The sequence below is a fragment of the Eschrichtius robustus genome, chromosome 9, assembly GCF_028021215.1.
Source record: "Eschrichtius robustus isolate mEscRob2 chromosome 9, mEscRob2.pri, whole genome shotgun sequence".
Lineage (NCBI taxonomy): Eukaryota > Metazoa > Chordata > Mammalia > Artiodactyla > Eschrichtiidae > Eschrichtius > Eschrichtius robustus.
The window spans coordinates 11,865,153-11,884,861 of NC_090832.1; the positions used below are offsets into that span (position 1 = coordinate 11,865,153).

The following is a 19,709-nucleotide window of genomic DNA, read 5'->3' on the forward strand; positions in this document are numbered from 1 at the left end:
AGTCCTGAGATTAATATTCCAAGAACCCTTCCAAGCAGCAACTGTCCAACAAATATGTAGGCTCTAAGCTTTTGTTCTTCTTGAGTATTAATTTCATAAATTCCTGCACAAACCTGGAGAGAATAGGCAAGATACTTAGCCTTGAAACACGTTCTGTGATTTCTTTTTCCTCATGAATATGATCTGTTAATTAAATCTCGCCTGTAAATTTCATTATATGATGATGGTGAGCTTGCAGCCTGGCTGGGGAGGAGACAGTGAGAACACTGGCTATTGGAGACGATATTTCCTGGTGGAGATCGAGGTCAGCCCCCTCCTCTATCCTGTTAACCAGCATCTCTTTTGGGAGGGGGTGCAGGAAAGAGCAGGGGGCAGTAGGGGGTAGGAGTGTGAGAAAAACAGGAGAATTAATAGACCTATCTCCCGTGGTTTCTTCTAGATACAGTTATCTGAAACTCAAAGCACAAAATCTAAGCCTTTATTTTAGCAAACCCAAACTACGTCTCATCACATGCCATTTGCTAAACACAGAGAGTTAAAAAAAAAAAAGAAAAGAAAGAAAAAAGAAATGTTCCTCAATGTAATTTCATTATAGCAGTTGACACACAACCTCTGCCACCACCCACCAGCTTCCTTGGACACTGATATGTCTAGCTGATGGGAAACTTCTGGCCTGTGTGGCTTGATTCTGCAATTACCATAATCTCCACCCTCCGGAGGTCATGGCTGGTGAAGTGGATTAGTGAACAAGCCTTTGGGTCTCTGGAGAAGGTTCAAATCCAGAGCTTGGGTCATAAGTGAAGATGAAGGGCATTGGTCTAACAGTTTATCCCCCTTTGGGAAGAGTGAAAGGCACAGCTAGTTATGATTATTAACCTCATTCAGAAGAAGCACAGCCAGGAATGGGGTAAATTGATCCTCATCCAGAGAAACTGGCAACAGCCCACAGGCTCCTGACTCTGAATTCATTCTGGGCCTTTTCAAACACAATGTGAATTTTTTCAAAAGAAATCACAGTGTGACTATTTGTTCACTGGCAGAGAGAAGCGTGTTATTTTGCAGAAGTGCCCATTTGGGCTCAAATAATTTAATGGAGATAAAGTAGTCTGCGATTATCAGCACATTATGAAAAGAGGGACAGATCTGTTTTCTTGCCTTCTCTCTTGACAGGTGTATTTCTACTGGATTTGCCGAGATCCAGGAGCCTTTGAGTGGTTTGCCGATCTCTTACTCTCGCTGGAAACAAGGATGAGTGAGCAAGGGAAAACTCACTTCCTGAGCTATCATATATTTCTTACTGGCTGGGATGAAAATCAGGTATAGATAAGACTTTGAGAATGAGCAATATTATCTAACTTGTCTCATGATAGAGCAAAGAGAAGAGGAATAATTTCAATAATGAGCTACATGGTTATCTAGCAGCATGAAAGTATTATTTTTATGTTCTTTAAAAGAAAAAGAGAATAAAATAAAACCAGATAAGAAAGAGCTATTCAAATGGTAGCAATAAAAGCTACAGTTAATTTGCTGAGGAATAGAAAAGAAGATTGGAAAAAAGGGGTTGGTTAAAGGGAGAAAACCCCAAGTTTGGAAATCCAAGAAAAATTATGTCATTAAAAGTTGCATTTGGGGCTTCCCTGGTGGCGCAGTAGTTGAGAATCCGCCTGTCAATACAGGGTACACGGGTTTGAGGCCCGGTCTGGAAGATCCCACATGCTGCGGAGCAACTAAGCCCGTGTGCCACAACTACTGAGCCTGTGCTCTAGAGCCTGTGAGCCACAACTACTGAGCCTGTGTGCCACAACTACTGAGTCCGCATGCCTAGAGCCCGTGCTCTGCAACAAGAGAAGCCACCGCAATGAGAAGCCCGCACAGTGCAATGAAGAGTAGCCCCCACTCGCTGCAAGTGAGAAAGCCCACACCCTGCAACGAAGACCCAATGCAGCCAAAGATAAAAAATAAATAAAATAAATAAATTTTTTTAAAACGCTGCATTTGAAATTTAGTAACATCAAGCAAACATTATGGGTTGGCTATATTGTCTCATTGAGCTCCGAATTGGTTCTAATTCTATGTTTTGAGCTGTTCAGAGTTAAACAGAAAAAACTGACAGGTGTTGACATTGAGCATTTTGTATTGTAAACCTTGTGAGTTCCTACAGAAAATAATTATTATGAATACATGATTTATCTAGAGATTTATTTTTCTTAAGGCATTCTTAGAAATTGTGTGCACGTATGTTTATTCACCTAAGATCAAAATGATCTTCTGTTGGGGCAGGTGTTCTGCTGTGTCCATTAATATGTATTAATGACATATTAAGGTTGAGTTTACCAAAAATAATGCATATCAAAATATTGCACTGTGGTACTATTTCAGTGTTGTTAGTATTGAATGATAACTATTACATTTCCAATCTTTTCTAACTCCTCAAATATGGACGCTAACAATGAAGTGATGACTAGATTATGACATTTATGTCCTAATCAGCACTTCTGTGACAGCTACTATAGATATTTAAGGAAAGTGTGTTTGAGCCAGAGATTTGCATTAGTTACTAAATTTACAAATGAATGCACTCCTGAGAGCCTCTCTCTCTCTCTCTCTCTCTCTCTCTCACACACACACACACACACACACACACACACAAATTGGCCCTATAGAACATCACTGTAATTTGACTCTGTGCTTCTGCAAATGAATAAGACTTTGCTTGAAATTCAGTAGCTAAACAATTTTTTAGGGTCTTATTTGCAGTCAGCCTTACATATTTATTCCTCTGGGATACTCTGAAAGAGAGGTTTCCTGGGAATTAGGCTCGAAACATCTTCATGAATTAAATAATGTTAATTATATTTTCCAAACAAATACTTTTTTCTTATTCAAATGGGATTTTTGACTAATGATCCACTTGGTGAAGTACAAACACAGCCTTTGTCTTCTGCTTTCTGGTCCTGTGCTGGCTCTTCTGCTTCTAAAGTGAATCGATCCCAAGTGTCCACCTAGGCAACCCCAGTCACTTGGAAGTTGCAAGACCGAGGCTCTGTTTGATTTTGTGAAAACACAGCTCTACCCCATCCCATCCCTGCCACTTCCAAAAGTACGCTGTAAGAGATACTTTTCTTCTGGATACGAGCAAATTAAAATAGACATGTTCTTAAATTTTTGCCATGACATGTTGGAAATTCTTGAGATGCTTAAATTTCAGGACAAAATAATTGGTACATGCTGTCAGTCAGGAATCAAGAGGCTGTTTTAGAAACAGCCAATTGCTAAACTGAATTCAACAACCTCAAAGTGGCAGAATGACAAGAACAGAAGGGACAGATGGAAAAGGGCAAATTATTATTATTATGAAGGGCAAATCAACAGGGTTTGGAGATTAATTGAACACTGGGCTGAGAAATATGGAGCAAATATAATTCCAAATGTTTGAACATCAGTGATTGGTAGCTGGACGGTACCACGGACGGAAGTGGGAAAAATTCCTTTTTCTACTGAATAATGCCCAAACTTCTTAGCAGATATTTCCAGGCCCCTCCTGACCTGACGGCAAAACCCCCTCGTTCTATAGAATTCCCATCATTTTCGCCTGGCACCAGAGCCACCGAACAACACATGTTCTCCCATCACACCAAGGACTTTCTTGCTTCCATCTCCCCTCATACTGTTTCCTTTCCCTGACATGTCACTCAATGCCCTCTGTCCCTCCTGCTGCCTGCTGCATGGAATCATCCTTTCAAGACCAGTCCCCACTAAGGCCTTCCCCAGTTCTCTTAGTCAAAATTACTTGGGGCTTCACCAGAGTAACGTGCTTACTTCTCCAGAGCACTTCGCTTCTGTCTCTGGTAAAGAAGGGTGCTGGTCTGAATCAGGGCATAGAAATTGTGCACATGGTCTGCCTCTCCCTCCAATGACCAGTGCCTCACAGAGCAGAGACCTTCTGTCTGTCTTCTTTGTACCACTCCATTCGTAGCCCTCTGCCTGCCTATGGAAATCACTTAAGAGTTGTACGTGAAAGTAACTGAAGTCACAAATTATTTGGAAAGTGAGATGATTCATTTTGAGCTATGATGGTCAATTTGAAGGAACAAAAAGAATTCTACATAAAAATGTGTTTGGGGAGTTTGAGATGAAGAACTCTACTCAAGCAGGAAGATGAAGGCTTGGGAGAGAAAGTTTGAATTCATCTTTGTAGATGATGCTAATTGGATTGTGAAAATGGAAGCTCTTTGGGGAGTAGTGTTCCGAAAGAGATGCGGAAAGCTGAGCTAGAGACTGGGAAAGCAGCTACATATCAAGACAGGAGAATATGATAAGAAAATAACAACTACTGTTTCTTCCTTGAATCAGAAGTAGAAGAACTAGGACTTTGTAATGCAGATAGAATCAAGAAGAAGCAATGTTCAGCCACATGGTGGAGAAGCCAAGGAAAATAAGGCCTGAGTTGGTCATTAGATTTGGCACTTAGTCTAAAGGGAGTCAACTGTCTCTGCCTTCTTATTCTGCCCACTGCTGGAACCAGCTTCCTCTAGAGCACCAATCCATCCTACTGTTAAGCAAAAGGCTGTGGAGATGCAACACTGCCATTCTAATCTGGAGGCCAATACAACTCTGACCCTGAGTTCCAGTTCTGATAATGGGGCTTCCGCCAGTTTTCAAGGCTCTGTCCTCAACTACCACCTCCGTTCTTATCCCTGAACTCTTGTCTCATATTTCGTGCTTTGAAAAAGTTGCCTAAGAAGGGGTTCCTGCCCCACTCTTGCCAGTTTTCCCTCTCTTGCCTGGAGTCCTCTTCCCAAATTCAGTTCCTGTAGTAACCCTGCTACCTAGGCTCAGACTTGCCTGGTGCCAGCTTCCTGCAGCCTGGATATCTGAGACTCCACCAAAGTCTGCCACCGTCTACTGCCTGTTAGGGTGCAGCCTCCCTACCCCTGGCTGCTTTCCTAGACTGATGTGAAGGCCAGCCGGGGAAGCCAGTCTTGCAGCAGGATCGTGGGGTAAGAGTTGGGCCCAGCAGGGCTGTTACCCATACTGGTCAGAGGATGTGAGCAAATGAAGCACCAAAGGGTAAAAACCCACGAGCTCAAGAGCTGTGGTGGGGTCTGAGCAGAGCAGACACATATCCCAGGAGGTAAGAAGCAAGAATCCTTCTTACCTACCAGAGTTGAGCATGGGCTGAAACAAATCATAGCAACTTAAAAAATCATCACTAGGCACGGCTATTCCCCAGGCTCTTATTTATCGACCACTTGATGCCTGGGCGCTTTCGTGTAATTTGAAGGCAAGCCGTTGGCCACAGGGCTCCAGCCATGCCCCTTGCTAGTTCTGGCCACCTCTCTGCTTGCCAGACTCAACATCCTCCCAGCACTTGAACCTGGACACAGACCGTTTCACCCCAGTAGGCAGATCTCACCGTAAAATCCAGCTTCACCCTGGGCGTTTTCTATCACTTTAATCTGTCAGGGCCCTTCTCAAATCCCCAGGATTTACTGTGAAGTGAATGGGGACAGAGCTAGAGATTACTTTTTGAGAAATTCGGCAGAAAAAAAAAAAGGAAGTAGCTTAGTGCTTGCTTTCCTTTACCCCTTTTTACTGTATTACTCTCATCCTTTCAAGAAAAATCTTCTTTCCAGGCTCACGTTTCTGCACATCAACCAAATAGAAGGCACTTTGTTTCAATAGTGCCCAAGGTAGACTACAAAGAATCTCCTATAAAAAGTTGTGTGTTAAACCTACAAATGAGCATAATTACTTCATCCTTCATTTATTAGAGGTTCCTTTTCTTTTTCCTCCAAATGTCATCTGATACCACAATTTTTACTTTAGGCCTTTCACATAGCTTTACACTGGGATGAAAATACCGACGTGATTACGGGATTAAGGCAGAAAACCTTCTATGGAAGACCGAACTGGAATCACGAGTTCCGGCAGGTAGCCTACAGTCACCCCAGGTAAGGCAGCTCTCTCTCCTCTGCCTGTTGGGAGCCTCCGTGGAGAGACAAGGGCTCCATTGCTGCTGGAATGGAAAGTACTCGCACAAACCGGTTAATCTGCAGCAGTGGGCATCTTGTTTAGAGATAAAGCATCCACCTTAGAAAAGGTGGTCATGGGATATTTCAGGAACCACAAACCTCTGCTTGAGCAGATTACAACATCTGACAATTACCAATTCCATTGAAATTTTTCACACTTAAACCCAATCGAAGATGGTATTTCTTTATTCTGAAGTTTTATTGAAGTATAGTTGATTTACAATGTTGTGTTAATTTCTGCTGTACAGCAAAGTGTCTCAGTTATACATATATATATTCTTTTTTATATTCTTTTAAATTATGGTTTATTACAGGATATTGAACATAGTTCCCTGTGCTGTACAGTAGGACCTTGTTGTTTATCCATCCTATGTATAATAGTTTGCACCTGCTAATCCCGAACTCCTGGTCCTTCCGTTCCCCACCCTCCCTCCCCCTTGGCGACCACACATCTGTTCTCTATGTCTGTGAGTCTGTTTCTGTTTCATAGATATGTTCATCTGTGTCATATTTTAGATTACATGTATAAGTGATATCGTATGGTATTTGTCTTTCTCTTTCTGACTTACTTCGCTTAGTATGATCATCTCCAGGTCCATAAGATGGTATTACTTTTTTTTTTTTTTAATTAATTAATTAATTTATTTTTGGCTGTGTTGGGTCTTCATTGCTGCACGCAGGCTTTCTCTAGTTGCGGGTATTGGGGGCTACTGTTCGTTGCAGTGCGTGGGCTTCTCGTTGCAGTGGCTTCTCTTGTTGTGGAGCACGGGCTCTAGGCACGCGGGCTTCAGTAGTTGTGGCTTGCGGGCTCTAGAGCACAGGCTCAGTAGTTGTGGCTCGTGGGCTCTAGAGCACAGGCTCAGTAGTTGTGGTGCACGGGCTTAGTTGCTCCACAGCATGTGAGATCTTCCCGGACCAGGGATCAAACCCGTGTCCCCTGCACTGGCAGGCAGATTCTTAACCACTCCGCCACCAGGGAAGCCCAAGATGGTATTTCTTAAACTCCCTATGCCTTCAAGAAATCTTGGGTGAACACAGTTGACCTCTAATTACTCAACTGGAGAACTCATTTATGCCAAACTGCAAACTGTATCTAGCATATCTAGCAAAGCAGACAAAACTACTCTACAACCAAGCAGGGATTTGGGGTGGTAGTAAGGACCCAGGAACTGGAGTCCTAGTGCCTGGGTGTAAATCCTACCTCTGCCGTTACCACCAATTTACCTTGAACAGGTTATTTAGCCTGGCACTGACTTAGTTCCCGTCTCCTTAAAGTGCAAATAATAAAACTGTTTACCTCCTAGGCTTCTGTGAGGATTAAACGTGAGAATACTTATAAGGAGCCTAAAACAGTGCTTTGAGTTCAGTAAATGTTAGCTGCTATCATTAGTATTATTATTTTAATTATTACTATTACTATTATCATTATATGTAGAGGAAGAAGAGCATTTGCTCTGGGACTATAAGGCAGGAGTAAAGGCTGATTCTAGAAGATTCTAGAAGATACTGGCTATGTGACCTTAGACAAGGCCTCACTGTAAAACATGAATGATTCTATGCATCCACAGTGCTATTTTCATATTTTAAAGATGTATAGTATGTTGAAGAGCTTCATAAAGGACCATGCACTAATATAAATAGTTATTGTCGTTATTATATATCGCCTAAATCAGTCTTTGTTTTGAACCCAATCATCTACAGATCTTGAAAGTAGCCTGTCCTAATACTGTCTTTGTCTAAAGAATAGTTTCCACATTTGAGGAAAGTCCTGGAGGGAGCAAGGGAATGTGCCACGTGGACAACTGGGAGAGAGCAAAAGGGCAGCACGTGCCAAGGCCCTGAGGCAGGATACACTGTTCCTGGCATGATCCAAGAGACCAGTGAGGTTGTGGAACACAGCAGTTGAATGAAAGAGTAGCAGGAGAAGGCATTTAGGAAAGACAACTAGGGAACAGTACAGGTCATTTTATTTGGATTTTCCTCTGAGAGGGGAAGCTACTTGAAGGATTGAGCGGAAGAGTGAAATAATCCATCCATTTTATGTTTAATTGGATCCCTCTGGCTGCTATAAGAGACGAGATTGTAAGGGGCCTTGGACGGAAATGGAGAGGCCAGTGAGGAGGTGGCCTGGATTCGGGGGGCCACGGTGGAGGTACTGAGAAGCCTTTGGATTCTGGATATTTTTTGAAGGTAGAGCCAGCATGACTTGCTAATGGGTTGCATGGGAAACATGGCCCAAGCTAGAATGGAGTTCCCACCAGCCGAGGTGAGGACAGCTGTAAGGAGTGGTTGGCAGGCACGGGATGTCAGGAGTCCAGTTTCTCAACATGTTTAGCTTTAAGACGCCTGTTATACATCCAGGCAGGGATGTTGGGTAGGCAGATGAATATGAGTCAGGAGTTCACGGGAGAAGTTCAGATTGGAGATACATGCTTGGGAGGTGTGAGCATATAAACTGTGTTTGGGGCCATGAAACTAGATGAGATGGAGAAAGAAGGAAATATATATTGATGAGAGTTCCAAGAACCACAGTGTTTGGAGGATAGGGAATTATATTGTCTATTTGCAGGTTATGGAGTTCAATATATATTACTCATCACTATTTTATTAATCATGTTGTTTAGGTCTTCTGTAGAACCCATTTTCTATCCATTTTATCAGTATTGAACCAGTAACAGTAAAAAAAAAAATCTACTAAGGTATTTCTGACTCATTTCTCATTTTCTGTGATTTCCCTGTTGTCTTCACATCTTTCCCCCCAGTTCTGGCATTGATGCTTTGTGGCCTTCCTTTACAGAGGTTATTGCTTCATTAAACTTTTTGTAGTTCCCTAGCATTTTTCTGCTCTCTGGAATACTTTTCTGGTGAATATTATTCCTCTTTTGGTCAATTTGAATGCTGTTTTATACTTTTTCTTATATTCTCTTTGTGGCAGAACTATTCTACTTTTTTAAAAAAAATTGTCATTGAATCTGTTAGACTTCCCTGGACCAGCTATTTGAAGGAGGTTTGGTGAGGAGGGAGGTGTGCAGGAGGGACCAAATGGCTGCCCAAGGTTCATAACCTATCCAATTCCAGGGGCTTCCTTTGTGTGAATTCACTCTGACCTAAACTGTCGTGCGCTGTGAGGCCCCCAGCCAACGTTTCTGCACCCTATGCCCAGGCAGCCTTTGGGAGAAACCCTGGACCCCAAACAGTGTTCACTGCGGAGGCTCTGAACCCCTGACCACACCATGCCAGTGTCAGCCCAGGGAAGAGACAGAAGGAGTGCTTGTGGGGACTTACTCCTGATCTTGAATTGTCCTGAGAATAAAAGACTTCCAATGGGAAAGGCCAAGAAAAGCTTAATCTTTGGCTTCAGGGTTAAGGGAAGGAGCGAGTGGGCCAGCTGTACTACCTCTTCCTCACCTCGGGCTCAGCTTCAGATGCCCTATAAGAGCTGGCCAAGCCCCGTGAAATTCAGTAGCTAAACATTTCCCTATAAGAGCTGGCCAAGCCCCGTGAAATTCAGTAGCTAAACATTTCCCTATAAGAGCTGGCCAAGCCCCGTGAAAGTGGCCTTGGGACTCTGCAGGCACCACTCCTGAAACCCAGCTGCTTCATTTCATCTCTTGCCTTGACTCTTGCTGACATTTGGTCTAGAATCCGATTCTCGCCCTCCATCTGTCCAAATGTGGTGCTTTGAACCCATCCCGGCTTCTGGAGCTCAGAATCCAGTTCCTCTGTGCTCCTTACTCAACATCCAGTCTGGGCTCCTAGACTCCCAGCCTCCTCTGAGCCCCGAAAGTCACCCTTCATCTCACACCCATCCGGTGCTTCTCGTCCAGAGGCAGAGACAGGATTATTATATCTGCAGTTTCCTGTAAAAATTATAGGTCAAAAACTAACAAAATGTTACAAGCTTCTATGTTACAATCACATTGGTATTTTCTCCTTTTGGAAAAAAAAAAATCTATTCATCTGATAAATGTTTTACACTCAGTTTTCAATTATCATGGGGTGAATGTTCCCACGTTGCAGGCTTTTGGCACAGACACATATATCTTGGTTTTTAAGTTTTTATAGATGAGACTGCCCTTTGCTATGATTGTCCCTCATTGACTCCTCACATTGTATTTGTTTATTTGTGTTACACATGAAGTTTGCAGCCCAGTGGGAAGGCCTTTCAGACCAAACCATTTAACTATCTCCCTTCCCTCAGAAAGGTGTGAGCCAGAAACACAGCATTAAGAGACCGAGAGGGGAACTGAGTTTGCACACACTCTGTCTCCAAAATTATATTGCAGCGTGCTGAAAAGTGAGTCTGTCTGATTTTGCAGGGAGTGAAGAGCAGAGAAGAGTTTGAAGGTGGGAAAACTATGTAGCTGTCACTTTTCTCGTTGCCCTTGTGAGGAGTGTTTTCACTCCTTTTCGAAAGCCATAATCAACGTGTAGTGCATACATGTACCTGAAGCCCGGTTGAATCTTTCAGCACAGCTGAAAACTTGTGGAAACTCTCTCTTCCTAATGGATGACTTCATCTCTTCCAGAGTAGAAGAAGGCCCCAAGATTTGGATGTCACTGAATCAAGCCTCTATATCATACTCCCTAGCCCCAAATTCTAAAAACAGTGTATTTGTAATAGATTTAGACTCTAGAACACTGCAACTTGTTATATAGCTTCAACTATCAATGTAATTAATATCAGACATGTGTAGGCAAAGATCAATTATCATTTTACCCATGGAATGCCAGATCCCTGGGAAGAGACAAGTCACCAGTAAAAGGCTTAGCACTACTCTTCCAAAAGACCTTTTAAATGTCCTCCTTAAAGTTTTGTTTTCTGCTGTGTAAAGAAGATTTATGTTTAATGAAGTTTTTAATGAAGAAATCTCAGAAAGAGAATGCCAATAGAATCTAATTTTTAAAAAAGAAAATCTAATATTGAGAAGTATTTCAATATCCTGGCCTTTGTCCAGATATAAATAAAACACACAATTCAATTATTGTTCTGCACAAAGGACAAAGTCACATTAATTTTCCTCAAGATGGTTATTAAAGAGATAAACGGTATGTTTTCCCCTGATTATGTCAAGGAGATGTTTGTTCCCTCCCAAGCCTTCTTGGCTACTCTTATAAGACAGGTCTGTCCTGTCATTAGCTCAGATCTTTTGGCAAAGATGGGCCATAAAGAATTGGTGGATTTGTTCGTGGCCTCAGAAAAGGTTCTTTGTTCTTGAGGGTCTTTGAAATAGGCTCTCAACCATTTCTGCTCATCAGCATGAAGCCAAGGATTCTTAGGGCTTACTCTTTTAAAAACATTTACCTGTTCACTTAAAGCTGGACCCTGTTCTTGTTATAAGAAGAAGGAGTTGAATCAAAAGAATAAAGGGAAGAGGGGCAAAAATGTTTTTTTACAGAACATGAAAAACAGCACCAAAAATAAAGCTTGAAGGGAAGCAGATCAAAGAGAACAGTGCATGCTATAAAGGAAGCAGAAAATTGCAATAATAACAGTAATAGAGAAACAAATTGATGGGCATCAAAATGAAAACAAATAAGGAAAGGGAAAGAAAAAATTAAAAAGAGATCAAAGACCAAGAGTAGAAAATAGGAAAGTATATTCTGTTGTTTGTATGTGCAATTAATTTTCATAATTGTATCAGCTGTATTACAACAACACAAGTATATTTTTAAAAGAAGATCAATAAATAGCAAGTGGATATGTAAAAAGTAAGTCTTTTACTGATATGGCTAAACTCACACACATGTGACAATTGTTGTATATTGCTTAAGTTAGACAAGCACAGAAAATTACTCTAAACACAAAAACAATGGAAATTATTGTCTTAATTAAAATATAATAGGTTAATTAAATACATGCAATACATACACGGATACCTATGTCTTATTAATCTTTAGAAATGTGTATCTTATACAAAAATAGAAGTTATATTTCATTTTTTGTAGATGTTCTCAATATGTTCCCAAGCTTTTGGCAAATGTTCAGAAAATCAGGAAATCGTTTCCAAGAAGGTAGACAGAATGAAAATAAATATATCTTTATCACATCTAGCTACTTTTTTGATAAACACACATTATGCGTGTACCCAACCTTCTGGATTTGTAGATCAGTTGTTTTTAATTAATTGAATAAAATGATTCCATGACTTCAATCTTCGATCTTAACATTTCACGTAATATTTATAGTTTGCCACTTTTGACTTACCTACTAATAACTTCACCATGCCTTTTAGGCATAAAACTTTATGCAACTAATTACCATAAAAACTTTGAAGGTTTGGCCATTTTTTTCGTAACTTCAGTAGAAGTGTTTCTTTTCTCTTGAAGGACAAAATAAAGAAGAATACTACCATTTGTTAGAACAGCACAACCCAGCCCAACTGTGAAGGAAGGTGCCAATTTACCATAAGATTGGGAGCTTCTAATCCATGCTGCATGAATGTATTTTAGACCACCCATTGTTTTCAGAAATGTAAAAATACCTTTATACTAAATCGAGTAAATGTGTCCATCTGGAACCACATTTGCTTGTGTGCACACCCTCCAATTCTCATTTGTACGTGCATATGTGCAAAATGTTTTCAAATGATATTTTTAAGAAATTAACATTCTGATTATAGCACACAAGTCTGCCTATCTAAAAGGATATCCTAAACATTCCTTATATGACTAAATTGTTCAGAATATTCAAAGAAATAGACTTAAGTGGAAATCCCACATAAAATAAATTATAGCTTCATAAGAAAAAGAAAACCACCATAAACTTACGACTGGATATTATTAGCATACGTAAATATACCTTTGCACCAGAGGACATCCAGCCCTCCAGTTATAATCAAGTGAAGATTCAACGAGAATTACTGGCATTATTCCATTTGTGATAGGTGGGATTAGGGAGGTGGGTGAGGACAAGGTGGATTTAACACTATTCTGCAAATTTTCTTTGGTGATATTATCTATCAAATCATTAGATATGGCAAAAATATTTGGATATTTCTGTGTGAAGTATTTCAGTGTGAAGGTGTATATTTTTTAGTGTTTTATCAGAGTAGGGGAGGGGACAAGACTGGCAGAAACATGGCTCTACCGTTCCCAGGGATCCAATGCTACGAGTCAACTGCTTTCATTTCTCTCCCCTCTTTAACCATGACATCCTCAAGGGCAGCAACTTCATCTGTGCTCCTCAGAGCCAAGCACAGTAACCTGCTTCAGCAAGTGAAGGGACCCCAAGAAGGATGAGGAAGCTAGGACAAGAGTGCTGACTCGCCAAAGAAGATGGAGTCGGTGGGAAGAGCAAGAGGAGGGTCTCAGCCGTGAGCAAGCACCATTAGGGACGCCTGTAGCCCCTAAGCAACAACTGAGTAATTAGCATGCAGAGAAAAGTAGTAGAGCAGGCTGCTACAAATCAATTGGGAGATGGGTTTAAAAAAAAAAAAAGGCCAACACAATTATCATCTGTGGTTATGAAAAAGAAGGTGTTGTACAAAATATAATTATGTGTTGAATCATTTGGAGGCATTTCTAATGAAAAACATTCTCTAGGAAAGATTAACCAGAAGTTGTGTCCATTGTCTGACACCGAGCTTGTAGCTCTTGTTGTCTTCTTTCTAAGCCTCCATAAATCCATGGGAAGCTTCTGTTTATCGATTTTATTTTCAGAATGCACTCAGGGCATAAAGTAATTTGATTTTTTTTAAATGGGGTTTAGGGTCTGCCCCTACAGGGTTATAATTTACCAAGCATAAAAGCCAACACAGAAAAACAAACATACAATTTAAAGAGAGCAGGGCTCAAGGCAGCAGAACCTGGGAAGCCAGCAAGATGGTGGGATTACTCCCAAGCACACCCACTCTCCCGTATATCTGCTGGGCGGAAACCTCCTGGGAGGTGACATTTTGGCTGCCTTTCAGGCATGGCATCGCTGAACTGCTATGAAAAATGCATCAAGCCCACAAAAAAAGAGCACAATAGTTATTTAGCAAACAAGAGGGGGACAGGAGGATTTTCTTTATGGTTTATCAGAGCTAAAAATAATGCTGTTAATGTTAACCATCTTTGCAGCTTGTGTAAAATTTGTCCTTTTCCCATGAAAGCCAGCAGCCCAGACTGATCAATGCCGCTAATGTTGTCCCTAATCCAGTGCCTCCCGTGTGTGCAAACTCTGCGGCTTGCAGGCTGTAAACTGAAGAACAATGCCTTGTGTTTTTATACTTCTTTTAGAGAGAATCTTTTTTTTTTTCCCATTCTGAGCAATCGTGGGTAATTAAACTTTATAGAAGAATTTTTTCTTTACCAACCCCATTAGGGTTCTGTTGCAGCTGTCCGTTGCCTCATAAAAGGAAACAAAAATGCTGCCGCGTCTGTACCTTAACCAGTTTGTGGGGCTTCTCAGCTCCATGCTTCACAGTAAGCCTTCGTGATGAGAAAGGTCCATACTTGAAACCACAAACGCCGAGGAGGGGAAGCAAGACAAGCAAAAGAATGCCACGTGTGGGGGCAGTAATGCAGAGAGAGCTAGTGAACCACTGGCCCTTCCGCCTTAGTGGAAGGTAGATAATGAATGGCCTTTGTGAGACGTTTTGGTCATTGCATAACCATGACAGTTACATAAATACAGAAACGTGTGTACTCAAGCTGTGTAGTGTAGTAGCCACAACTTCACAAGAGGCAGAGTGACTGTGAACTGCTGCGGACACCAGTGGTACACCTGGCAGCCAGCAATCAGAATCCTTTGAAATGGAGTCTTAAAGGCAGAGCATCAAAGAGCATCTTCACGATCTGCAAACAGTCACCATGGCTGCAAACGAAAGGGCAATCTTCGCCTGTTGGGAATGGGCCAGTGGGCAATCTCTTTGGTGACACCTACACTAATTGAAAAATATCACCACCCATAACAATGTCTTTGAATGTAGATGCAAGGATGCCTTAGGGCAGCAGACTCCCCACTGGGAAGCGTTTTGCCTGACCCAGGTATCACTCAAAATGTTGCAGTCCAGAACTCAAAAAACCCAGCGCAAGCGTGCTTGATCCAGGACGTCTGTAATCACTGCTGGGTCAACAGCCCACATCACATCTTGCGGTCAGCCTCGTGGAGCGGGCAGACATCGTGTGGGTCGTAACGTTAAGACAGCGGTTCCCAAGAGCTCACCATGTGCTAAGTCTGGTCTAACCCTCACAGAGGCACTAGGAGTTTGGCATAGAACTGTCCCCATGGAGAGATAAAGAAAGGGGGGCTTTTAAGAGATGAATTAACATGCCCTAAGTTTCCCAGCAACGAAGTGGTGGAACAAGTAGCACTCTTAACCGTTGCGTGATATTTCCATAAACACCTTGAAAGTGCTTCATTAAGTCATAAACATAATTTTTCCAGTGGGCAATACTTTCTGAAAAAGTATTTTCTCAAATTTAGCCATGGGAATGATGTCTTTAAAAATAATACTTATACATTTTAAACATGCTGTCATTTACAAATGAGTCCACTTGATAAGTTCCTTTGAAGCTAGAGTTTGAAATGTAATTGAACCATCAATTTCTACCATGGATATTATGGTCCTGGAACACATAATTAAATGTGGATTTAATTCATGGCAGGGAATCATATTAATATACAAGCTAAGAAGAATGAGACTATAGAGGCATTTCCCAACAAAAACGGTCTGAGGAGGTAAAGGTGGTGTAGTGAGCTGGTCCCGGAGTCCGAGGAATTTCTCGAAGACAGTGTTCCTCAAAGTGTAGCTCATAGTGCCATGTGCTTTAATGTCACCTGGGGGCCTTGCTAAAAATGCATTCCTTGGATTCGAGCCTGGGACTCTATGTTTTAATAATCTGCCTAGATACCTTTATGCACAGCAGAGTATGAGAACTTTTGATCCAGACTAGAGCAACTAATTAAGCTTGTGCCAGAGATTGCAAAAATACTACAAGCAATAGTACAATGCAAGATAAGGGGAAAACATGGTCTCTACAAGTCCCTGTAGAGACCGGCCCCTCCCGATTTCCAGAGACAACCTGAATCCTGGTGCTGACTCATTGTTTATATATAATGAGAGCTGGCAGTTGTGTTTACAAGGGAGTTGAGCAGCCCTGGGATAGTCACGATATGCAAAAGTACCTCTTCAACACTGTTTTCTGAAAGGCCATAATTAGAGATGACAACTTTGGGGTGACTCCATTTTCAACAATGTGATTTTCCTTTCCAACTCTTCTTTTTGACCTTCCTTGAAAAGTAAAGTAATTCCAAAGGGAGAAATAAACTAAGTTGCTAGAACTTTTGTGTAAATGTTATCAACTGTGAAAAGGCAGGGTTGAATAATAGTAATAACTAACACTCTTAAAACCTTTTGGAATGCATCATCTCATTTTACTTTGGATAAAACATACCATGTAGTCGTTATTATCTTGGCTTTAATCATGCGGAGATTGAGATTTAGAGTCTTACTCAAGACCACGCAGATAATAATGAGCAGAGCCCTTTATTCACTCCTTCAACAAACATGTATTGAGTGTCTACTGTATGCTGGATACTATTCCGAGCGGTAGGATTACAGTGATGAGTAAAACAGACCAGGTGCCTGCTCTCAGGGAGCTTACATCCTAATCACCAATCCAAGAGGTGGACCAAAACTCCAGGCGATATCACCTCTATATTGAAACGCCCTCACCTGACCTCATGGCCCCTGCCGGCCTCAGTCTTCTTGGTCTCACCTACCTGTGTGATGCAGGGCATAACAGGACTCTGGGAACCTGTGGGAGAACGTGGTACTGAAAGGAGGAGAAAAAAGTCTAAGAAAAAAGGAAGTGGGTGGAGAAAAACAAATACATAAAGTCACAACCGCAGCTACTCACTGACTGTATCATTCTGTCTCGGCTCCTGGCTGGCCTTGCCCTGTGTAACACGTTCTCCCCTTGTCTTACCTCTATTGCAGCAGTAACATTGGAGTGTTCTTCTGTGGACCCAAAGCTCTCTCAAAGATAATTCAAAGAATGTGCCGCTTATATTCATCAGCTGACCCCAGGGGCGTTCATTTTCATTATAACAGAGAAAGCTTCTAGACTTTGGAGGAAAAAATCCACATGTTGTGTAAGTGGCTACAATCATATAGGTCAAGAGTCGGGAAACTTTTCCCATAAAGGGCCAAGTAGTAATTATTTCAGATTCCGTGGACCATATGGTCTCAGTGGCAACTACTCAACTCTGCCATTACAAGCACCAAAGTAGCCCCAGGACCTCAACAAATGGGCATGGCTGTGTTCCAGCAAAATTTTATTTATGGACACCGAAATCAAATTTCACAGTATTTTCTTCTGTCGTGAAATCTTCTTTTGATTCGTTTTCAACAATTTAAAAATGTAAAAGTCATTCTTGGTTCATGGGCTGTCCAAAAAACGGTGGGCCAGATTTGGCCTGTAGGAGGTAGTTTGCTGAGCCCTGATATAGGTCATCTTTCCCAAGCTTGTTTTCGTGCTTAACAATATGTCCAAGTGGAGACCAGCATGGCTGCTTGGCTCGAAGCCTCCTTTAGAAGTCATTTCAAATTTCATCTCCCTGATGGCAGAGACATCTGCCTTGTATCCAAACCTGATCTTTTCTGCTTTAAACTTAAGCTCCTTTGTGCTTTTTTTCATCCTCTATAGATCTGAGAAATCACCAATGGAGGTTATCTTTCACAAAAATCCTTTCTATACTTGAAAATGATAATAAAATCATCCTTTACCTATCCCTTTTCTAGTCCAAACAATACTGAGCTCTTAACTTTTCAGCCTAGGATATATACCCTAGCACTTCAATCATTCTTGTTGCCCTTCTTCAAATCCAATTTCATTTCTTCACATCCTTTTAAAATGTGTTGACTAAAATGAGACATAATGTTCTAATCGAAGCATGACTAGTAGTGGCTAGAAGTGTGATTTTTTTTTAGAGCTTGTGTGACATATGCTTTTCAATGCGACTAAATTCTGTTTGCCTCTCTTTCTTTCCTTGATTCCACATTCTTTCTCACTCTCTTTTAACAAATCTTTTTATTACTATCACATTTTGATCTATGATCATCTTGACACTTACACCCCAACTCAACTTCTGCCCCACAAACATACTGGGATTTTTTTTTTTATACTCACACTGAGCCAGTCTTTCCATGCCATGCAGCTGTTTTACCCCCAAAGTGTTCACAAAATAATCCTCATAGTGTATAGTTTTCTCTACTATTATCAATTATTTTTTTAGAACTTTTCTTCCTAATATTTTGAGATTGTTTTCAAGTCTAGCACCAGTGACTAATACTGGTATTTAGCTCAGGAATATCTATAGATTTAATTAGTGATATCTCAAATCTTTTGTTTAGATGTTCAAGTTTAGATTCTTTTGTTTGGATTCAAGTTATCAAATCCAAAGAACTCCATCATGAATTCTTGTAACTGCCTGTTAATGTGAGCACCCACTTGGGAATATGTTAATAATAACTAGCCATTGAGAATGGCACATCACCCTATACTTTCTTAGCTTAAAAATAACATGTCATATACAATGAAACAAAAGCATGTATTGAAATTAAAATAGACTGTGTTTTACAAATGCTTCTTATCTTTGTAGACTGCCATTTTGCCATAGAACAGAATTAAATTGGTGTGACATGATTTGTTTTTACAAAGTCAGGCAACCACTTAAGTTCTTTCAGGTATTTCTAAATTATAAATTGATCATTTCTTTTACTTTATCCTCAGCTATTAATGTTGATTCTATAATTTCTAGGGTATATACTTAACTATATTCTAGGAAAAAGTTGGGTATATTCCCTGATGTCTCAAAAATTATTTCTACTAATTTTGCATTGGAATTTATGAGTAGCTTTAAGTATTCCTTGGTGAATATTATTCAAACTCCACTAATTTTAATATACCCAATCTTTCTGTCTATTTATTTCTCCATTTAAACTTGATTCAGGCTTTACAACTAGGAATTTCTGCAGTCAAATGTATATATCTAAATCTTTAGCAGGAAAATTAAATATATTAAAAGATTTTCTCTTGATCATATTCAGTTATTACTTTTCTTTCCCTGTCTATTTGTAAATAAAATGCACTCTCTGGTCAACTAATTTTGTCTAATAAGTATACTTGTCATTAAAAATAGATTTCAATCTCTGTACATTTCTCTTAATTTTGTTATAAACCTAAAACTGTTCAAAAAATAAACTTTTTTTTAAAAAAGATTTTGCTGCATTTTAAAAAATCTTTGCTGTTTGCATCCCTTTTTAGTTTTGAGCTTTAGGTTACCTCTCTACATACTATGTAGAATCTGACCTATCTAGATAGAAAAATTACCAAAAAAGTCAGTAGATTTCTTTAATGCAGCAATAATCAAATAGGAAATGTGGATTTTTTTAAAAAGAAAATACTATATTCAGAATAGAAACAAAAATGTAGCAAACATAAATTTATTTAACAAGAATTATGCATGATGACTTGATAATGAGCAAACATTTACAGAGATTTTTAAATGGTTAGAAATAGCATGTTCCTAAATAGGAATATTAAACATACCAAAAATATTGATTTGTTCCAAATTAATTAATAGGTTAAATAAAATTACAATTGAAATTTAAATTCTCTTTAAAACTTTTTGAAATGGTAGATATACTAAAGTTTACCTAGGAAAATATAGAAGCAACAGAG

The 19,709-nt window shown here is 40.3% G+C and overlaps 1 protein-coding gene across 1 annotated transcript in view; it reads left to right on the forward strand.

Moving 5' to 3' along the window:
- NOX3 (NADPH oxidase 3) overlaps window positions 1–17,090 on the forward strand; it is a 57,863-nt gene extending 40,773 nt beyond the window's left edge. The window contains exons 11-13 of the mRNA XM_068551108.1: window positions 1,171–1,317; window positions 5,830–5,954; window positions 16,964–17,090. Of these exons, the coding sequence (XP_068407209.1) occupies window positions 1,171–1,317; window positions 5,830–5,954; window positions 16,964–17,090 (399 nt within the window). The remainder of the gene's footprint in view (window positions 1–1,170; window positions 1,318–5,829; window positions 5,955–16,963) is intronic.
- Window positions 17,091–19,709: the final 2,619 nt, after the last annotated feature.